The sequence below is a fragment of the Chenopodium album genome, chromosome 7 (assembly GCF_948465745.1).
Source record: "Chenopodium album chromosome 7, dcCheAlbu1.1, whole genome shotgun sequence".
Classification (NCBI taxonomy): domain Eukaryota; kingdom Viridiplantae; phylum Streptophyta; class Magnoliopsida; order Caryophyllales; family Amaranthaceae; genus Chenopodium; species Chenopodium album.
In genome coordinates this window covers 69106255-69126092 of record NC_137840.1, presented here as the reverse complement: position 1 = coordinate 69126092, position 19838 = coordinate 69106255, and the positions used below count along the sequence as shown (strand labels likewise).

Below are 19838 nucleotides of genomic sequence, written 5' to 3'. Positions count from 1 at the left end.
TAGTTTATCTGTGTCGACCTACCGATTATTTAGAACACAGAGAGTATATATATATTTTAATTAACTGATATAGTTGATGATCATCTAATTGTAGGAATTGCTTTAAAATGTTAAAAATTTGAATGAATGTTTAGCGTTATTACCATTACCATCGATCTTGTTCAAGCATCACTCGTCAATTGTGTTTGAATATTCTTCATCACCTATCTAATCTTGCTCAGTTGCTCCTGGTTCACAATATATTACTCCGTACAATATACTATTATCAACTGTCAACGTGTAATGACTAATTGACTACCCATGTCTTTTGGTCATTTTGTGAGCTAGTTTATCTCTGTATACTCTTTAAAAATAAAATAAAATAAAAAAATATTAACACATATTATAGTATTAAGCCCTCCGTTTTTAAATATTTGTTCTATTTCTCTATGCGCGAAATTTTAGGAGAAATTGGAAAAAGTAATAAAATATAAAGGATTTTTCTAAGTTATGCCCCTAAGGTAGTCGAGTTTCTAAGGTGTACCCACGTTTTTTTAAAATTCCAAGTTGTGCCCCTCAACTCACTACCATTAATGAATGGTACCCTCCTTGGGACTTCCATGTCACCTAAAGTTAACTATAAGTTTAACAAAAAAATGATAAAAGGAAAGGAAATAATAGGAGAAAGAAATCTTACACACCACAACCCTAATAACGAAAAATGAAGCCACGAAATCACACTATCAATTAACTTTTAAACAACTAAAAAGGGTACATTTTAGTATTGATAAACAGTTGAAGGGCACGGCTTAGAAACTTGAAAAAGCATGAGTATACCTTAGAAACTCGACTACCTTAGGGGTATAGCTTAGAAAAACCCAAATATAAAGGTAGTGGGTTAGGTGGAAGAATAAAAAATTGTAAAAAGCAAAAGTAGTGAAAAGAATTGTAGAAGAGAAAATATGAAATTAGTAAAATATGATTTATGTTGGGTCCACTAGGTGAAAGTAATGAATTAAATAATGTAAAACCTTTCCAAATAATGAAATGAAGCAAGTATTTAAAAACGGCCGAAAAAGAAAAGTGGATTTAGTATCTAAAAAAAGGAAGGAGTATATCCTACTTAGGCCCCGTTCACTTTACATTTTTTTTTTGAAAGAAATTAATACTGAAATGAAATTAATTTTGCTGAATTAAAATTATTTTTACTGATTCTTTTTTATATTTCTTCTTTAAAATTATTGATTTTTACATAATTGAAATTATTTTTTACTGAAAATTATTGTAATGAAGAGTGAATAGGGCCCGACTAATTTAGAAGATTTTTGTTTCCAAAAAAAAAAAAGAAAAAAAAAGATGATTTCAAGTGAAAATATCCGAGTATTATAGGCCCTGCTCTGTTCAACTTAATTTCAATTCAGCTCCGTTCTCTTCGTAAACAATTCATTTTAGTTCTATATAGTTCACTTAACCGCTTAAAGGTCCGAGTTGGTATACCAGTTTAATTACCTTGATCGAGGCTCGAGGGCGTCATATCATAACACAAGTGCCAAACCAAACAGCCAAATCGTGCTTCTCCTAACGCTTCCTCCTTCCTTTTTCCTCATTCCCCCAAATTGATTTGTGTCACATTTCAACTTTTCCAGAAATTCAACTCATTCACTCATCAGGTAAATAATCGCCGTTTTTTTGTTTATTTTATTTTATTTTATTGATATGCCACTATTTTTAGCTCTTTAATTCATACAATTATGTGCTTGTAAGTTTTCTCAAATTTCAAATGTAGACTCAGTAAATTGACTGTACAATTTGGACCAATTTTCATTACATTTGGCATGATTAAGCATCAGCGTCATTATGTTGTAAGGTTTGATTGATTGATTGCTAATTTTTCTTTTTGTTAGGTAATTATTGATGGGTTTAGTACTATTATGCAAGATTAGGAAAAGGGTAATTAGTATTAATTATTTGCTTTATGATAATGAAATTATGTAGGATTTCTTATGGAATTAGTTATTTAGTTTCAAGTTATTCAATTGGTTTTTCAAAGCAAGGGCTTATTGATTGGAAGTTTATAATTGATACTGTATTGTTTATCGTGGTGGACTGGTGGTTAGATTAGTAGCATAACCATTTACTTGAATCTGTGATTTATAAAGAATTTGCTGTCGATTGAGTGAAAATAACAAAATGCAAAGTTTGATATTCATTATATTGGGATAAGGGATGTGGGCGAGCTGTAATTCCTTGTGTCCAGTGGTTGTTAGTTAAAAAAAGCTTGATGAAGACATGGGAAGTTTTCGAGGTCATAGCTCGTTGAGAATGGGAATTTAATTCGTCGAGATTGAAGCTGTGGGCAGAATAGTTGGCTTTATTGGTTGGCCATGTTCATGTATGGCAATTAGCATGTAATGATATTATAGAGTTGTGTAGCTAGAAGTTAACAAGTCTTACACGGTACAACCAGTGTGAAAGTTTGGGGTGGTGGTGGGGGTTGGGAGTGCAGGAAGGAGAAATGTTCTGCATTGATTGGAAAACATTCTTCCCTTATGTTCCATTCCCAAATTCCCACCCATTAAAAAAAAAAAGCAAACTTCAAGAAATCGGTGTTGTATAACAAGAATTGGAGAAGAAACAAAGATTTGAGTGAATTCAATTGTTTGTGAACCAGGTTAATTGCTACATATGTTAATTTGGAGAAGTAAGGAGCAAAGTACATGCTAATATGCCCCAATGTGACCAAAAGAAGAAAATAATCCTTGCAACAACCTCCCTCTGACCCTCTCTTCTCCCTGTCTCTGTCCTTCCACCATCCTGAAGAGTGAGGAGACAGAGGACACTGCAGCATTACAAACAATAGCTGCTCCTCGTCTTCCTCATACTATCCTCTGCCTTTAAACTTTCTCTCTGTTCTCCAATTTCCCTAGTACGTCTAATTTTACCTAAGGTTTTCTCAATATTCGATTATTGGGTTTTCCTTATTGGCATTTTCTGCTGCAGTACCAATTGTCTGCTTCAAGAATGAGTCTCATGCTGATGTTAGCAACTATGGTGGTTTCGCTGTTAAACTAACATGGTAATGAACTGCAGTTGTTTTCATGACCAATTTCATGTTAGATTGGTGATAATTTTAGGTTTGTGTGGCGTGATTGTATGATAGTTGTTAAGGTTCTCGCGCTATCATTTGCTCTTATTGGGCCCATGTGATGAATGATGACAAGTGGCACTGCATTGAGCCCATGAGACAAGAAGTAGCAAGTGAGCAAATTTGCTGTGATACATGGACAAAAAGGGAATTTTGTTAGGAAATCTCTACAATTTGGGCAACATCATGGCTTAGGAAGTTATCTTATAAATTTTAAATTAATAAGACATAACTTAGAAAATATACAAGTTATTGCTTTTATCGGAGTTTGTTTACTAATATTACTAGGTTTTAGTCTTATAGATGTTGTATGTCATTGACTCATTGTAAATGATGGAGAAAACCCAAAAATAGACAACATGTGAGTGTGGGGAATAGTTGACTTTGGTCCGTTAGTGGGATCAAAGGTGATCTTGAGAGCGTTGTAACTTGCAAGTCATCATCATATCGGCTTGAGTGATTAGCTTAGATTGAGAGATCTCCAAGCCTTGTTAATCATGTCTTACACATTATTTGAAGTCGTGTTGTAGCTTGGTGGATTTTCTCACTGGTTCTTGTGTTTCCATGTAAAATCTACTTGTGTCTCTTATTGTACTTGTTCCTGTCTGTTATTTCCGCATTCTTGTACTTGTTGATTGCACAATTTAGGAGCCCCAATTCCTTACATTTACTTTTAGGATGAAGTCTTTGAGAGCTAAAACTTAGTGATTAGACCATTAGTTGCTTCCCATTAGTTAGAAACTTAGAACACAGAACATATCTCTTAATCTGCTATATGCCTTAAATGCTTTTTTTTATTGACTTATTGGTTGGTGTTAAAAGTACTTTTTGTCCAATTCATGTGCTCTTGCATTTGTCTGGTTTCAAGGAATAAAAAGAACATGATGTGGGATACTGGGATGTCTTATTCATTATAACGTTTAGTTTAAGTATCATGACATCTACAGATACTTGTCAATTGTGGTGATGGATCGGTCAGAAATGGTAGAGACATCTTGTCAGGATCCTATTAACAAAGATAGCGGTGTGGAAATCACGTGCTTTTCAGATGTAGTAGATGAGACACCTGTTCATTTTCAGATAATGCGCTTTAACAAACAGGTAGTTAGATTTGTTTAGTTGTAATTCTGTGCTTTATTGGTTTATATTTACCACGTATTAGGTTTTACTGTCTCTTTCCTAATACTACAAGTCACTTACAATACATTGACTTTGAGGCCTCAACGGTAAGTTTGGCCTGGTCTTGCTTAATGTTCTTGAGTTCCAAGCCATAAGAGGCAGGGTCTTCATTGAAGTGGCAACTTTGGCGAGTGCCTCTTATCAGTCATATGAAGCTTGGGTATAGGATATCCCTATGTTTGTCACGGACTCAGGGTCTGTACTGTGATCACAGTTGTAGAGATATGGCTGTATAACCTAGCCAATCTTTCTGACCCTGAGGCATCCAAAAACACAACTTTTTATAGCCAGTCGATCTTAGTACATCCTTTCTTCGTGACTAAAAGGCTTTTTGTTGCCAAACTGCTTTAAATTCTGTTGTGGCTTTCATCTTCACCTTTTAAGGTTTGTGTTGAGTGTTGACATCTACATTCAATCTTCTTTTCTATGTAGATTCAAACAATATGCATTTTTGACACTGTTTGCCAATAAAAACTATATTTGGGCTTTGACATGGCTGTTTGGTATACTTACTTCCATGTGTTTGATTAACCATTGCTGATATAAATATCTGCAAACCCTGTTAAGCGCCCTTAGGCTTCTACTCCAGATTGTTAAATTGTCTCTTGAAATACTGTTTGCCTTGCTAAATACATTATGGTTTTATTTAGATTTATGCATGGATTGGCTGCATCTCTGCTAAACTCGGGCATCTTCATGCCGCTGGCCTGACAAGACCGGTAAGCAACAAACATTGAGTTAAATCTATGATTTTCTTTTTTTTTTTTTTTTTCTTTCTTTTTTTTTTTAATTCTGTTCCGCCATAGAGTGTATGTATGTATAAACATCAGCAAGAGCTCTTGTTACAAAATTTGATATTGCAAGCTTGCTTACATGGTAGTCTTTGTATGAGGATCCTTCCTGTTCGTGTTTATCACCTTTTTTTTCATCATAGCCTTGTTGACTTTGCTGCCATCTGAATTCCAATATGGCATGCAGAACAATACCGTGAGCGTGACTTCAATACTTGGGGGCACTTCTGATAATACTGGTGTTGGCATTGCTCGTCGGTTAGGTATTATGCTCTTTTCGCTCTGATTTTGTATTTTTATGTCTAAAATTTTTGTTAATTCATAAATAAATGAGCCTCTCTGACCTTGTTAATATGATGGATTGTAGTGCTTCGGACTGGGTTGAATATTATATTGGCTTGCAATCTCCCGAAGGGTAACCCATTGCTAGAGGTTTCCTGCGCTTCATTTAAATTTTAATTTTTAACTGCCTCATTTTTGTTGACGAAGTTATATTGTATGATGTAATATTAAATTTTAAACGGTTTGATCTTAAAAGAAAATTTTAACTTGTAGATTGGTGCTGAGAAGAAGCTGCTAGAGAAGTTAACGAGTCTCGGATACACAAAACCAAGATCGGATAATCTACCTCAATAATAAAAGATGGGTCTGCATTTCTAGAGACAAGAGAAACGCTCTATGCATGACCTCCTCTCTGATGAATATTTGTGTGTTGAAGTCTACTACGTATGATTATTAACATTGCAACGTTTTGAGGGTGCCGTGGTTGCAGATGGATGAAGCTACTGTGAGGATGCTAACTTGATTGATATAACAAACACTAATTGATTAGTTGATGCTGCTTGGATATACCTGGTGCTCCTGTGAGATTTGTAACTGATTTGAATTTTTATTTTAAAAAAAAAAAAAATAGAGAAAGAGATTGAAATGAATAGTACAAAGTTGCAAGAAAGTTGATTTTCTCATTTTCCTTTTTCTGGTTTGTTGAAGGATATAGTTGATTTCTGTAGGTTAAACCTGGAAAATATAGTCTTGTGCATGATAAAAATGCCACAATTTCCTCTCTATCCCGAATCTTCCTCTCCTCCCTTCCAATCTTCCATCCCTTCGCCTCCTTTTCCTCAACTTATTAAGACATTTAACTCTCAATAAAGATCACAAAGAATTATGGAGTCTGATTAACACATTATTTCCGTCGAAAACAAAATTCAGTTCAAAATGCTTTCCTTTGGAAAAAATACAACCTAGATACATACCAGTAATGAACTAATGATGCACTGTACTACATACGAGTAGTACACTATAGAGCAGGAGTATAACAGAAGATGTAAACGGATAAAACTAGAAAGAACATGTCTATTTTCAGCTTTCAATTTTTTCTGAGAAGGAACAAAATGCTGTAAATAAACATAAATACATCAACCCCCCAAACTAGGGGAAAGCCCTAGATTACATATTCACTACAAAGGTACAGCATAAATAACTGTGATTATGTGAGTTAGTTCTACAAAGTACAAACTACTGATACATCTAAATTTTAATCTACACTACCAGATAAAAAAAAAAACACCAACAATAACACCTGCTTCAACTTCAAAATTCTTCACTTCTTCCCCATCAATGCATCCCACCTTTAGAAGTGCTAATTTTCGCATTTTCGCAATCATCTAAATAATTTCCATAGAATCATTAGCCATCATCCTACATTGTCTGACCACCCAAATTCCACAACTAATCCCAACCACCACAATCCTACGCAGGCAATGGATTCTTCCGGGGGCGGCCGCGCTTCTTGGCTGACTGAGTGCCCATCCCTGGTGGCACAGTCGGAAACCCTGCTGATACATTATTGTTATTACCCAAACCAGCAGAAGCACTGCCATCTGATATATCAATACCACCAACAGGCACATTCATATTCATAGCTGCCCCGCCTCCTTGAGGCGGGGCAGGCGTTGTAAACATGCCTGCAGGCATCCAATTCGGAAAACCCGAATTCGGATTATTGCTGTTATTATTACCATTATTATTACTGCCATTATTGTTCACATTCACATTGTTCAAACCATCTTGATTAGACCCAACCTTCTTCTTCCCCTTAGTCGTAGTCTCGAGCGAGAACCCTAACGGGAAGAACCCCCAACAACAATAATACGCCTCTTTTCCGGGCACCATTGGTGGGAGTGAATTTATTACCGTGGCATGATAAGCTCGCTCGCAATTCTGGCATCGAAGACAGCAGTCTTCGTAAGCTCTCGGAAATTCATACAGAACATAGCAATACGGGCAGGCTGTCCAAAAATTGGTAGTCCTGCCCGTTGCTCCCCCACCCCGTCCTGCGCCCACGGTACTGCCTCGGGGATTTTGTTTCTTCCCCGAGGCAGTATGCGGGGCGGCAGGTGGCGGCGATGGATCGGATGAGTTGAATCCTGATTCATCGCCGCCCCCTGCGACTCCTCCGCGTGGGCTCCTTCTAACGGGCAATTTATCCTTCTCGGCCCCAACCCCACCACGGGGGAGCTCGACCTTCTCGTAGACGTTGAGCTCGTGGTCGTAAAGCCCCCGCCTGGAATGATCCGAAAGAAGAGCCCACGCATCCGCGACTAGCTTAAATGCAGAGTCCGCAAGAGGGTAACGGTTCTTGTCGGGGTGGAGGAGGAGAGCGAGACGGCGATAATTCTTCTTGAGAAGATCAGGGTCGGATGAAAGAGATTGACGATTGATTTGAAGGATGCCATACCAATCGTAGTGACGGTTGTTAACTACTCGATGTTCCGACGCAAGTAATACATCGGTAATAGCCAAGATCTGGTCGGATCCTTCGAGAAGGGGTTCGGTTTCCTGGGCAAGAAGGGCGAATTCTCGTGACCCGGTTAGATCTCGGGTCTGAAGGAGCTTCTCAGCTATACCAAGAAGACGCTCTGCTTCTGCCCTATTCGGGTTCAGATTTGGATTTGGAATGGTGGTTGTGGTGGTTGGTGCGGTGGTGGGGTCGCTATGGTGGTGGTTGTGTTGATGGAGGTCCATCTTTTTCAAGAGGAGAGAGAAAATGAATGAAATGAAAATGGGAAAATCAAAAATAATTTAGGATATAATTTCAGAGTAATTTTTATTACAAACAGTAGTAGTGATGCAGTTTTTATTAAGTGAATTGGGAGTGTAAAAGATAAGAAGAAATTAGAAATGGAATTCTCTACTCTTCGTAATAATTGCAATACTTTTCTTTTATGGTCGTTTTATAATAAGGCAAAAGCTCGCTTATCATTAATTACATCATTCGACACGTGATTTTGTCATGCTTTCTAAATTAATACAAGTATCATTTAAAGTAATATTTTAATTACACTATTATTTTATTGTATTAATTATCTTTCCTAGTAACTCAACTTTTACAAATAGTACCCTTTAATTCATATTATATGCAATGAATTATTGATTTAACATAAAGTTTGGATATAAAATGTCTAATCGTTCTAAATAATATGAAATAGATGTAGTATTTTATTATTTTTTCTCCTACCAACCCCACTTATGCTACTTTTTATTATTATTATTATTATTATTATTATTATTATTATTATTATTATTACTCCCTTTGTTTTTAAATACTTGCTTCATTTCTCAATGCGCGGAGTTTTTAGGAGAAATTAGATAAAGTAATAAAATATGGAAGTAGTGGGGTAGTTGAGAAAATAAAAAATTGTAAAAAGCAAAAGTAGTGGAAGAATAGGAGGAGAGAGAGTATTATGTTGGGTCCACTAAGTGTTAGAAATGAATTAAATATTATAAAATCTTTCCATAAAAGGAAATGGGGCAAGTATTTAAAAACGACCGGAAAAGGAAAGTGGAGCAAGTATTTTAAAACGGAGAGAGTATTTCTCTATCATACTAATTATACTGTATTTTATTCTACTCTCTCCGTGTATAAATACTTACTCCATTTCTCTATGCGTGGAGTTTTATGAGAAATTGGAGTAAGTAATAAAATAGGGAGGTAGTGGGGTAAGTGGAAAAATAAAAAATTGTAAAAAAACAAAAGTAGTGGAGAGAATTGGAGAAGGAGGAACATGGAGTTAATAAAATATGATTAATGGTGGGTTTACTAAGGGTCTGTTCACATTTACTTAATTTCATTTCAGTTCAGCTCCAATCAGTTCAGTTCAGTTCAGCTCTTAATTTCCCTCTCTCATAAAATATTCATTTCAGCTCAGATCAGTTCAGCTCCTCAGTTCAGTTCAGCTCAGCTCAGTTCAGTTCATGTGAACAAGCCCTAGGTAAGAGAAAAAAAAAAAAAAAAGTGGAGCAAGTATTAAAAACGGAGGGAGTAGTATTGTAAAAAAATTGTCCACTTGCATTGTTTTATTAGAGCTTACAACCCTAACCTATATTTTTCTTAAACTATGTGCACTCCTACCGTTCTAGTTTGATCCATATGTTTATTAATGCATACCATTTGACTCCTAATATCTTTAATTATCAACAAAGACAAGTTTCGAAAATTTAAGATTTGAAAACTATACATTGAAATGAATATAACAAGTACCCATATGATTATTTTGCACCATAAGGAATTTTATACTATTCACTTAATCTTCATTGATGACCACCATTTAGATTCGTCTTGAAATCTACTTTTCAAATATCATTTTTTTTTTTAGTTTTTACAAAAGTATAATTGTAAATATTAATAACTAAAGTAGTGCATTGACAAGCGTGAAATTCCCCATGATACAATAAAAATAAAAATAAAATAAAATAAAAAAACACAACAAAAAAAACCAAAGGTACTAGTTATTTTATTTATAAAGTAAAAACATTAGTTAGAGCGGTGTGTGTAAATAATGCCAATGTCAAATTAGGGTACATAAATAAAAATGAAGAGTAATAAAAATGAAGTTAGTTTTGCACTCTTCATTTTTATATGGATTGTTTATTGTCGTGTATTACTGTGTTATTTGTGATTTAATATTATTGATCTTTAAGGTCATGTTCTTTTTAGTTATATTTTCTGCTGAAATCTATTATGCTCATATATAAATAATTAAATTTATAATCCCACCAATGTAAGGTCATTATAATTTTGTCACATTTGATATTTTATGGACCAGAGCACATTTTTTCACCCCCTCACTTGGAAATCTAATTAAGTTAGCCTGATGTACTCACTCAATATATTCAAACTATTAAAGGTACCAAACTATGAATTTGTCTCTTATGCCAAGTTAAAGAAGCCTATCAACCAGAAGATTTAACTAATGGTTGAATTTAGAGATTAGTTTATATTCTCTATCATCCCCCCCCCCCCCACACACACACACATATGAGGTCATTAAGCTTGAAGTATGAATGAAGTATAAACTGCTCCACACCCGATGTTTACTATTCCACTTGAAAACAAGGAGTAGGTGAGATTTTAACTTGATAAATTTGTGTCACGTTGTAGGCTCTTGAAGTGTAAACTTAATAAAAAAAAAAAAACGTGTAAGTTTGAAAAAAGATTTGAAAAGCTAAAGCGTTATTTATCCTATTGTCATATGGTTTTGGGATGACCTCTTTGAACATATTTGTCTCTTTATTGCGGGTGCAGCCCAAACCCTTTATTTAACAAGTGGCAACAACTGAAATCAAATTCAATTCCAACCAATATTGATTACAGTGTTTGAAATTTGATCATGAATCTATACTTCTATACTTAAAAACTATAACCAAGAAACTATGAAAGATACATGTCCTTATCCATTCTATTACACTTCTCTAACCATAGTGCCACATGTCATCTTACACTATTAATTTTTTATTACATCATTTTTTCAATTCTTTCATTAAACTTATACTTCATATTTCATACACACTTCATCTCTTCATCTTCATCTCTCCCCTTTAATTAAACCTTTTCTTATTCTCTCTTTAATTTTAACCCTTCCACCTTCTATTTAAGCCCCTTTTTCGATTAAAGTTCCAAAATTTTATATATGAATAACCCATTGCACGGGCCAGAAGACTAGTTAATATTAATATGCAAGAAAAACAATAATTAAGATTTAGCATGTTAACACCTGGCCTTAAATTTTTATAATTTTTGATAGTGCTAAGACTAAAGATTTGCCGATCAAAGAACATATTGAAATGTGTGATAAACTAATGGATGAATAAAAGAAACACAAAGGAAGTTTCAATCAAAAATTTATTATTATTTTTTTCACTTTTCATTGTCCATTAATTGATTAATATTAAAAATAAAATCATTTTTTTTATTTACCATTACTTTATTTTTGATTAACAATTTTTTTCTATTTATTTAATTTCACAAGAGAAGTAATACAACCTTTTTTTTTTTGAAATAAAATTGATTCATAAATAAGTCATACGACATTTACAAAGAGATTTAGATCTAACAAATACATAATAATTGAATCAAATAAAAACATTCTGTAAGCATAGCTACGATCGTTGTTGCAAATCGTACATTCTTCATACCCTCTTTCATATCGCTGTGATTCACAGCCTTCTTCGGCGAGGGGGTCTATCGATCTGTTGTAGCCGTGCAAAAAATTTCCGTCTGATTCGTTCGATTGTTGTCGAAATATTAATCTCTTTTTCAATCCCGCACAAAATTTTACCCATAAAACAACTCTATAGCAATCCATGAAATAAAAAGGCAAATCCTCCCTCAAAAGAAAGAAGAAAAACTCGGTCTTTCAAAGGAGCCAAATCCTCCTAAAGAGGAAGAAAAACCCTGTCTTTCGAGGGAGAAATATTCCTCCTAGAAGAGGAAGAATTATTATAAACCTAAAGCAAGAGAAAAGGCACAAAAGAAGCAACGATTGGGGCTTTCCACCGGTAAATCCGATGGAAGCCCCTTCAAAATTCAACAATGGAGACTAGGGTTTTAGAGAGAGAACAGAGGAAAGAGAGGCTAGGTTTTTTTTTTTTTTTTTAAGTTTCTAAACAACAGTAATGCAACCTACATTCTAATATTATTTGCTTTTTTTTTTTTTTTTTTTTTTTTTTTTTTTTTTTTTTTTTTCCCTTGGTTCATATTTAATCATTATCAAATTAAATAGTTAATGTTACTATAAAAAAATTTAATCTTGGCTTTATTTTTTGTAAAAAAAATAAAAATTTCTTAACTTCACCCTTATCTATAGAAAAATAATTAAATTAAAAATTTAAAAAATTATGGATACAATGGAGTAATTTTTGTTTTGGAGTACAAAAGTAGAGAATTTGTTAAGAAAAATAAAATGTAAATAAAACATTTTTAGATATAATAGATTGAGAGAATGATTTTTGTTACCAAAGTAGATAGTGAATTGTAATTTTTTTTTTTGCCCAATTTTCATCCATACCAAATTAAAAAGGATATTTCTAATGAACGTCCTGGGGGGCGTTGGATAACCTTTAAAAATATTTTCTAATATATTATTAATTTGGGAATACATGCCAAAATCACGCGCCGATCAGTGTAATTAATGTTTATTTCTAATTAATATTATTTCTCCTTTTAGTTACCTTATCCAACGCCTTCGGGGCGTTCGTTAGCTTTTGCCAATTAAAAATTAAGTCAAATACGTGCATTGGACTATTAAAAAAAATAATACGTGCATTGGAGAACCTAAATGTTATGTGAGTCGAACTTTCCATAATGTAATAAATTACATTAATTGATTCTCATTTTTTTCATTACAAGAAAATTGTCTTTTCGTAGCGATTATTTTGTAGTGATTGTACATTCGCTACAATATGCAAGCATGTTTGTGAAATAATTAAGGAAATCGTATCATTTTACAATCGTTATGGTTTTCCCATATAAAATCGATACGGAAAACATAATAATACATATCCACACTATTTTTGCACATTTATAAAATTATGAGAAATCGCATCATTTACAATCGCCACTAAATCCCAAAAATCGATACGAAAAGCCTTTTCTACACTAGATATATAAATATTTTTTAACAAATAATACATAAAATATGTCATAGTTTATTGGTGAAACATTTAATATAAGAGTTAAAGGTTGCATGTTTGAATCTTGTAAACATCATACGTATGATTTTTTTTTTTTTTTGAATAAAATAGTTCAACATTTGTAGCGATTATAATCGCTACAATAATCACCATGATTGGATGTAGTTTTTTGTATCGATTGTTGAGGCCAACCCCAACGATATTGAAAACCACTACTATAGGCTAAGGCAACGGGGGATATTGTATCGAATGACTATTTGTTGGAAAAGCATTTTGTTGCAATTACAATCGATACTAAAGCATAAAATAATTGCTACGAAAAGGTTATTTTCTTGTAGTGTTTAGCCTTGCTTAATTACATGGAGCTTGTCCCCATTAATCTCAGGGATAAACAAATATTGTTTATATCGTAGTTGTTGGCCCACTTTTCTTTGACACATGTGCGAAAATGCTGAATGGACCTTCACAGTAGGAATTGTGGTCCCTGTTCTGGAATTGACGCCCGTTTTTTTCCGTTATTTGTACTTGTTAACCATGGTTAGAATTTTTTTTTGAATTTATTTATGAAATTCGATCTGTTTGTGTCACAACTCACAGTCGTTTCCTCAATTTCTCGTGGCTGGTTTCCCCGCATTCTCTTGAAGAACCCTGCTGGTGATGAGTTGCCCATCTGTGGCGACCGCTTCTTAATTAAGGTGTACGTCATTTATTCTCTCTCCTTCTGCTTATGTATGTTAAATTCCATGGCTGTGTGGTCGTGTTAATGGGGGATCTAGTTCAATTATCTGGGGTTTTTAGGGTTTGTTGCAATTTACAGTAATTGCCTAATTATTCCGTAATTAGCTGTTTGGTTATACTTATTAGGTTTTGTTAGTGTTTGTCTTTGGTTATTTGAATCCGAATTGTCAAACCTTTGAAGTTGTTTGCCTTTTCACATTGTCAATTAAAATGTAACTCATTTGCCTTGATTAATATGAGTAACTTAATTTTATTTGATTATGTTGATTTATTTGATTAATTTGCTGTTTCATTAGAAGGAATGAATAATTTGATTATAGCTGTAGTATACGATCTCTGATTATGTCACGTATTTTTGCGCATTTGGCCATTTGGACAACATATATTAAAGTTTGTTATTTATGTGTCCTGTTGTAATTCTCAGATACTGGATACTCCGATTGAGTTTGTTGCCGTATTTGATCTGTTACTTTAATTAAGTTGTTATTATGAGTGGAATCAGTGGTTATGATGATGAGTGCTCTCCTAATGGGCAGTGTGTTGAGGAGGTTCCATCTATTTCCCCGGGAGTAGTTGGGGGGGGGGGGTTGTGTAGATGGTAGCCGAGTTTGTTATAGAACGCCGGTTAGGACTGTTGAGACTGTCCACACTGTTGTTTCCAGTAACAAGGTTACTGTTGTGTCTTATGTGGAACCCCCCTGGGAGGGAATGGTATTTAAAACATGGCAGGATGTTGAAGCTTATTACAAGGAATATGCCGAGCAGATTGGTTTTGGGGTAAGCAGGGTGCAGGGTTCATACACCAAAGAAAAGGAACGTAGGGCGATGACTTGGCGTTGTGAGTGTTGGGGTAGGCCTGATATGAGGGCAGTTAGGGAGGCTAAAAAGAGAGCAAAAAACATGCAAGTTTGTGGTACTGGTGGTGTTGTTGGTGGTGTAATTAGGGAAGATGAGCTAAGCCGTTGTAAGAGAAAATCTAAGAAGTGCGAGTGTGAGGCTAGGATTTATGCAAGTTTGAATGGGGAGGGTTTGTGGGAGATTAAGACTGTAGCGTTAGAACATAAACACAAAACAAGTCCAGGTAAAGCTAAATTGGTTAAGGAGTACAGAATGAAGAATTACACATCGAATGTTAGGAAGAAGTTAATTAATTATTATGAGGAGGGTGTTCCAGTTGGTAAGATTCATGGTTGTCTTGGGACTGAAATGGAAGAAAACTTGACTATGACTGTGAAAGATTTACAGCATGAAGTATATAAGGAGCGCAAATCTAAGATGCAAGGCGGTGACTTGGCCGCTATGATGGCCTATTTTGAGTTTATGATGGTCGATAATCAGAATTTTTACCATGTTAACAAGGTTGATGGTGAGGGCCGTTTGAAAGATGTTTTATGGGTTGATGCCCGGAGTAGGGCTGCCTACGAGTGCTTTGGTGATATAGTTTGTTTCGATGCTACCTACCTCACTAACGAGTACGATTTGCCCTTTCTTAATTTTGTCGGGGTGAACCATCATGGACAATCTATATTGCTTGGGTGTGCACTTGTTTCTCACGAGGATTCTGAAACTTTTCGTTGGGTCTTCCGGCAATGGCTGACTTGCATGGGTGGCAAAGCACCTGCTGGTTTTCTAACTGATCAAGCTGCCGCGATGCGCAAACCTTTGGCTGAATTGATGCCTAATACCAGACACAGGTGGTGTATTTGGCATATACTCTCTAAAATTCCAGACAAATTGGGGAAATTACCTTTGTAAGTGTTTGGCTTAACTTTTTTTTTTTTTTTTAATACCTTACGATATTCCTGAAGTGCTCACCTCTTTGCTTTTATTGTAGAAACTTGAAGCTTGATTTTGCATTTGATGTATTTGGCATATGATGTGATCTTTAAGGTTTATTGTTTTGCTTTTTCACATATTATTTGGCCTACATTTTTAACAGGTACAACGAGTTTAAGAACAAGCTCAAATCTGTTGTGTATGAGAGTTTCACGACTGATGAATTTGAAAGGAGCTGGACTGCTACAATTAAGCCGTACGATCTAGAAAGCAATGAATGGTTGTGTGGTTTGTATGAAGAAAGGCACATGTGGGTGCCTTCATTCATGAAGGAGCATTTTTGGGCGGGCATGAAAATTGCGCAGAGAGTGAAGAGTATAAACAGTTTTTTCGAGGGATTTGTAAATCGAAAAACCAAGCTGTTTGAGTTCCCAAGGCAATACACTCGAGCTATGACGAAGCGCGTGAAAGATGAGGTTGATGCTGATGATAACTGCTCCAAATATCTTAGAAGGTTGATAAGTGGATTTAAGGTGGAGAAGGTATTTCAAAGGTTGTATACTGACACAAAATTTCAAGAGGTTCAGACTGAATTATCTAGGCTGATGTATTGCTATTGCCGAGATGAACGGAGGTTATCAGATACTGTTGTTCAGTACCTGCTTGAGGATCGGGTGTGGATAGTTCCACCAGGGCATAGTCATGAGGTTCTTACTGACAGGAGAAGGTTTTATCGTGTTACCTTCGACACTACTACAAAAGAGGTTGAGTGTGACTGTCGTAAGTTTGAGACATTTGGCATAATGTGTAAGCACAGTATGCGTATTCTGGATCAGAACCTTGTGTTTGAGGTTCCTGAGAAATATATCCTAACTCGTTGGCGTAAGGACGTTCTGCGTTGGCACACCAGGGTTAAAGTACCATATCATGACCCTTCCGTGTCTTTGACAGTGAAGCGGTGTAATAAGATGCTTAATGCCTTTGAGCCAGTTTCTGAATTGGCCTCAATGGTTGATGATGAAGCTGTTCAGCTTGTTCTACAGGGGGTTGCAACATTGAAGGGTCAAATTAAGAAGCTTAAACAGAAGAAAGATGAACTGAATCCACTTAAAGAAGTTGTTGCTTTCCCAACTGGGCCTGATACTTCCCAACCCAAGTCAGTAGCTGCAGCTGTGACTATGTCTTCTGTTCAAAATTTACCAAATGATGAAGTTCAGGATTACTAGCAAGCCTCTGTAGAGGAAAGTGCTGGGATGGAGTACTTGGTTGATGAGAACAGTCAGCCCGCAGTTGATCTCTCAGCTAATGATGATGTAGACCATCTTGTTGATCTCCCAGCGGTTGATCTGCCCATAGAACATTCTCCTGAAGTGAAAAAGCGTAGAGGGCGACCTCCAAAGTCCAAGGACATAACTGCGGTGTTTCCCAATCTAGTTATTGAAGAAACACCAGCACCAGCCAAGCCAACACAGAAGCGTAGGGGACGCCCGCCAAAGGCACTGTCTAACTTGGTCACAGATGAAGCTGACCCTGTTGTTGCTGCCAGTTGCACCATTCTTGATCCACTTAAACCCAAAAGGCATAGGGGAAGGCCAAAGGGTGGCCGCAATAAAACATTGGCGGAGAAAGGGTACAAGAAGGACGTGCCAGGCCAGAAACGCAATGATGTAAGTTCCAAGTACAATTCTTTTTTTATCCTTAATGTGAACTATGTGTTACTGATATGTATTGATACGGTTTGTGTACAGCCTGCCACTCAGTATATATTGGATACATTCTACCCTTCCTCATTCAATGGTTCAAACGTCGTAAGGAGATATTTGGATTTTTAAGACCCTATTTCGTATCAAGTACAATTACTTTTAACCCCTTAATGTGAACTATGTGACTGATATGGTTCAAACTTTTGTTTGTTGTTGCAGTCCAAAAGACGGTGCTTGCGTTCTAATGTTGCTGACAAGGACGATCCCTTTGACTTAGAGTTGCAGCAACAAGGTGGCCATATTCATACAGGAGAGTTTAGCAAGTCTATGGAGTTCTAATGGTATTCCGTCCATAATTATATTTTTCGAATCTGTGTTGCCACCAATTGACTTAGTACTTAATTCTCGTTTGGTTGTTAACTCGTGTGTTAAGATTGTATCAGCCTTGTTCAGCCTTGTACTGACTGTGTACTAGTATATTACTGTCTTGTCTTGCTGAGTTTCTTTAAAAGGGTGATCTAGTTTTGCGGAGGGGCACTGTCTATTCAGAAGTGTTCACTAGTTTTCAGTGGTTTAGGTGTTCGTTTTCTTTCTTCTGTTGTATTAGCCTCAAATTTTGTGATCGGATTGAGGCTTTAGTTTTTAAGCTTGGCTGTTTATGTTTTAAACATTATAATTAATTAATATATCGTAATGGACCTATAAGGATATTTGTGTTGTCGAGGCCCAAATCATTAGGGCCCAATTACTTTTGATAAATTGTTTTGTGTCCAGAAAATGGGCCTCTTATCTTTATTTGCTGAAAACTGGGCCTCTTATGTTTATGTGCCAAATCTCTCTTGACAATAGAACCTAACATAATAGGTGACATTCCTTTTTTTTTTTTTTTTTTTTTTTTGGTGTGTTAAAAATAAAATTTTTAAATTTTGTGGTGTTATAATCTATTTTTTGAGAAATTTGTGGTGTTACAAGTCAATATTTTCTTTTTGATATATGTAATAAATTATCCAAAATCGGCACATGCAACGCCAAGAACATACCCAAGTACCCAACTCAAAAATTTGTTTCGCCAGCTCTAATATATATGAGCATCTTAGCTTACTTGTTTAATCTATCATAGTTAGGGTGGGGGTTGTTCATGTATAATGTATTGTTGATGCAAGTCTATGCAACAATTATCGCCAATTTAAAATCAATAATTGATCGTGGTGACATATAATGCACAGAATTCACAGAATTTATAGTGGTATATTAATCACAATAATTTGTTAAAAGTCCATGATGTGCGCTATCATATGTGAGTTATGCCAAATAATTAAATTCAAGAATATATATGAGAGATACTAACCACCTTCTAACTTTCATAAATCCACCAAACCTGAAGACGCGATGTTGAAAGCACAACGACGGCCATTGAGATTAGTGTCCGTACTGTTAAGCACCATCCAATCACGGTACCATGTTTCAGAGTTTGGATTGAATTGCCTTGAAATAAACATTCGGTTCGGCATCAAACCTTCCCATACCAATCCTAAAGATGATCTAACTAACCGTCCAGAGGTAAAGGTTAGATTGGGACTTTCCGATCTGGTCGCAATATCACATACATCTGCCACCTCGTTGACCACAATAAACGCAAGGTTATACTTATTCGCAATTTGCTTAATTTTCCTAGCAACTGCAACGAGTAGCCGTTTCCGTTCAGCGAACCCCTTAGAAGTTTGGTCGTGGGCATGCCTGAACAAATAAGCTATTGAATCCAACACAACGACTCGTGTGTGCCTGCAACCTTCATGGGATCCCAAGACCATAAGCTCCACTTGGTTCAGTACTAGAAAAATTTCATTAGGACTATCTATCTTCCTAACATGAACCAAGCTCAGTGGATTCTCCTGAACCACATACTTTTCAGTTAAGTGTGCACAGATCTGATGCAGTCTATTAACCGGGAACACGGGGCATGCTTGTATGTAGATGGATGAGCCATATAACCCTCCGTTCTCAGGTAGCAACGAACAAGTTAAAAGTAGTTGAAGACATATTTGGGTCTTCCCTACTCCGCTTTCCCCAAAGATTTCAGTGACTTCACCGGCACGTAAACCACCTTCTAACATGTAGTCTATTCGTCCGCATTTGGTGACAATTTTTTGGTTTAAGTCCATTTTGCAAGTAAATATGAGGTACTAACTACAGGGTTGTGGTTTAGATTTTTGGTCACAACTATATATTTACGCGTAAATCTGTCCAACTAAGCCGTTCGATCAGCCCACTAAATTACATGTCGTTTAGATTTTTCACCACGTGGATTTCGATATCCAATACTGCAGTTGATAATCCCGTAAAAGAGCAGATAACATTATCCATAGTAGATGAAATATCCCCTGCATCGATCCATTGTTTTTTAAATACTAGATTATTTTGTAAAAGTTTACCCTGTAACCCGGGACAATTGACGATTGACTTTGACCAATTATGTAGAATGTCTTTAGTGGAAAATGGATATACCAATCTTTCTAAAGGTTTCAAATTGATCATGAGAAAAGACACACACCA

At 35.7% G+C, this 19838-nt stretch overlaps 4 protein-coding genes across 5 annotated transcripts; 2 read left to right on the top strand and 2 right to left on the bottom strand.

Annotated features, from left to right (window-relative positions):
• The first annotated feature begins 1447 nt into the window (after positions 1-1447).
• Positions 1448-6065, top strand: LOC145638237 (uncharacterized). Of its 2 annotated transcripts, XM_081689203.1 has the most exons (6): positions 1454-1649; positions 4072-4225; positions 4954-5022; positions 5282-5357; positions 5462-5526; positions 5650-6065. In XM_081689203.1, the coding sequence occupies exons 2-6, from the start codon at positions 4091-4093 to the stop codon at positions 5728-5730; spliced, it is 426 nt and encodes a 141-aa protein (XP_081545329.1). In that variant the 5' UTR covers positions 1454-1649; positions 4072-4090; the 3' UTR covers positions 5731-6065. The 2 variants fall into 2 exon arrangements, with proteins under 2 accessions (XP_081545330.1, XP_081545329.1); XM_081689204.1 differs by lacking the exon at positions 4954-5022 and having other exon boundaries at positions 1448-1649.
• Positions 6066-6430: 365 nt separating this feature from the next.
• On the bottom strand, positions 6431-8223 carry LOC145638236 (uncharacterized). Its single transcript, XM_081689202.1, has one exon. It carries the CDS (start codon positions 8119-8121, stop codon positions 6847-6849), a length of 1275 nt encoding a protein of 424 aa, XP_081545328.1. The 5' UTR covers positions 8122-8223; the 3' UTR covers positions 6431-6846.
• A 6291-nt stretch (positions 8224-14514) lies between these two features.
• Positions 14515-16808, top strand: LOC145640587 (protein FAR-RED IMPAIRED RESPONSE 1-like). The gene is made up of 2 exons (XM_081691839.1): positions 14515-15500; positions 15746-16808. Exons 1-2 carry the CDS (start codon positions 14515-14517, stop codon positions 16806-16808), a joined length of 2049 nt encoding a protein of 682 aa, XP_081547965.1.
• A 1838-nt stretch (positions 16809-18646) lies between these two features.
• LOC145640586 (DNA repair protein XRCC3 homolog) lies at positions 18647-19447 on the bottom strand. Its single transcript, XM_081691838.1, has one exon. The coding sequence runs from the start codon at positions 19445-19447 to the stop codon at positions 18647-18649; it is 801 nt and encodes a 266-aa protein (XP_081547964.1).
• Positions 19448-19838: the final 391 nt, after the last annotated feature.

Excerpts from the sequence above, each read along its gene's own strand:
- LOC145640586 (XM_081691838.1), bottom strand. The coding sequence starts at position 19,447 with ATGGACTTAAACCAAAAAATTGTCACCAAATGCGGACGAATAGACTAC.
- LOC145640587 (XM_081691839.1), top strand. The coding sequence starts at position 14,515 with ATGGTATTTAAAACATGGCAGGATGTTGAAGCTTATTACAAGGAATAT. Across the intron at positions 15,501-15,745 it reads ATGCCTAATACCAGACACAG|GTACAACGAGTTTAAGAACA; the intron begins GTGGTGTATTTG and ends CATTTTTAACAG.
- LOC145638236 (XM_081689202.1), bottom strand. The coding sequence starts at position 8,121 with ATGGACCTCCATCAACACAACCACCACCATAGCGACCCCACCACCGCA.
- LOC145638237 (XM_081689203.1), top strand. The coding sequence starts at position 4,091 with ATGGATCGGTCAGAAATGGTAGAGACATCTTGTCAGGATCCTATTAAC. Across the intron at positions 5,023-5,281 it reads CCGCTGGCCTGACAAGACCG|AACAATACCGTGAGCGTGAC; the intron begins GTAAGCAACAAA and ends TATGGCATGCAG. Across the intron at positions 5,358-5,461 it reads TGGCATTGCTCGTCGGTTAG|TGCTTCGGACTGGGTTGAAT; the intron begins GTATTATGCTCT and ends GATGGATTGTAG.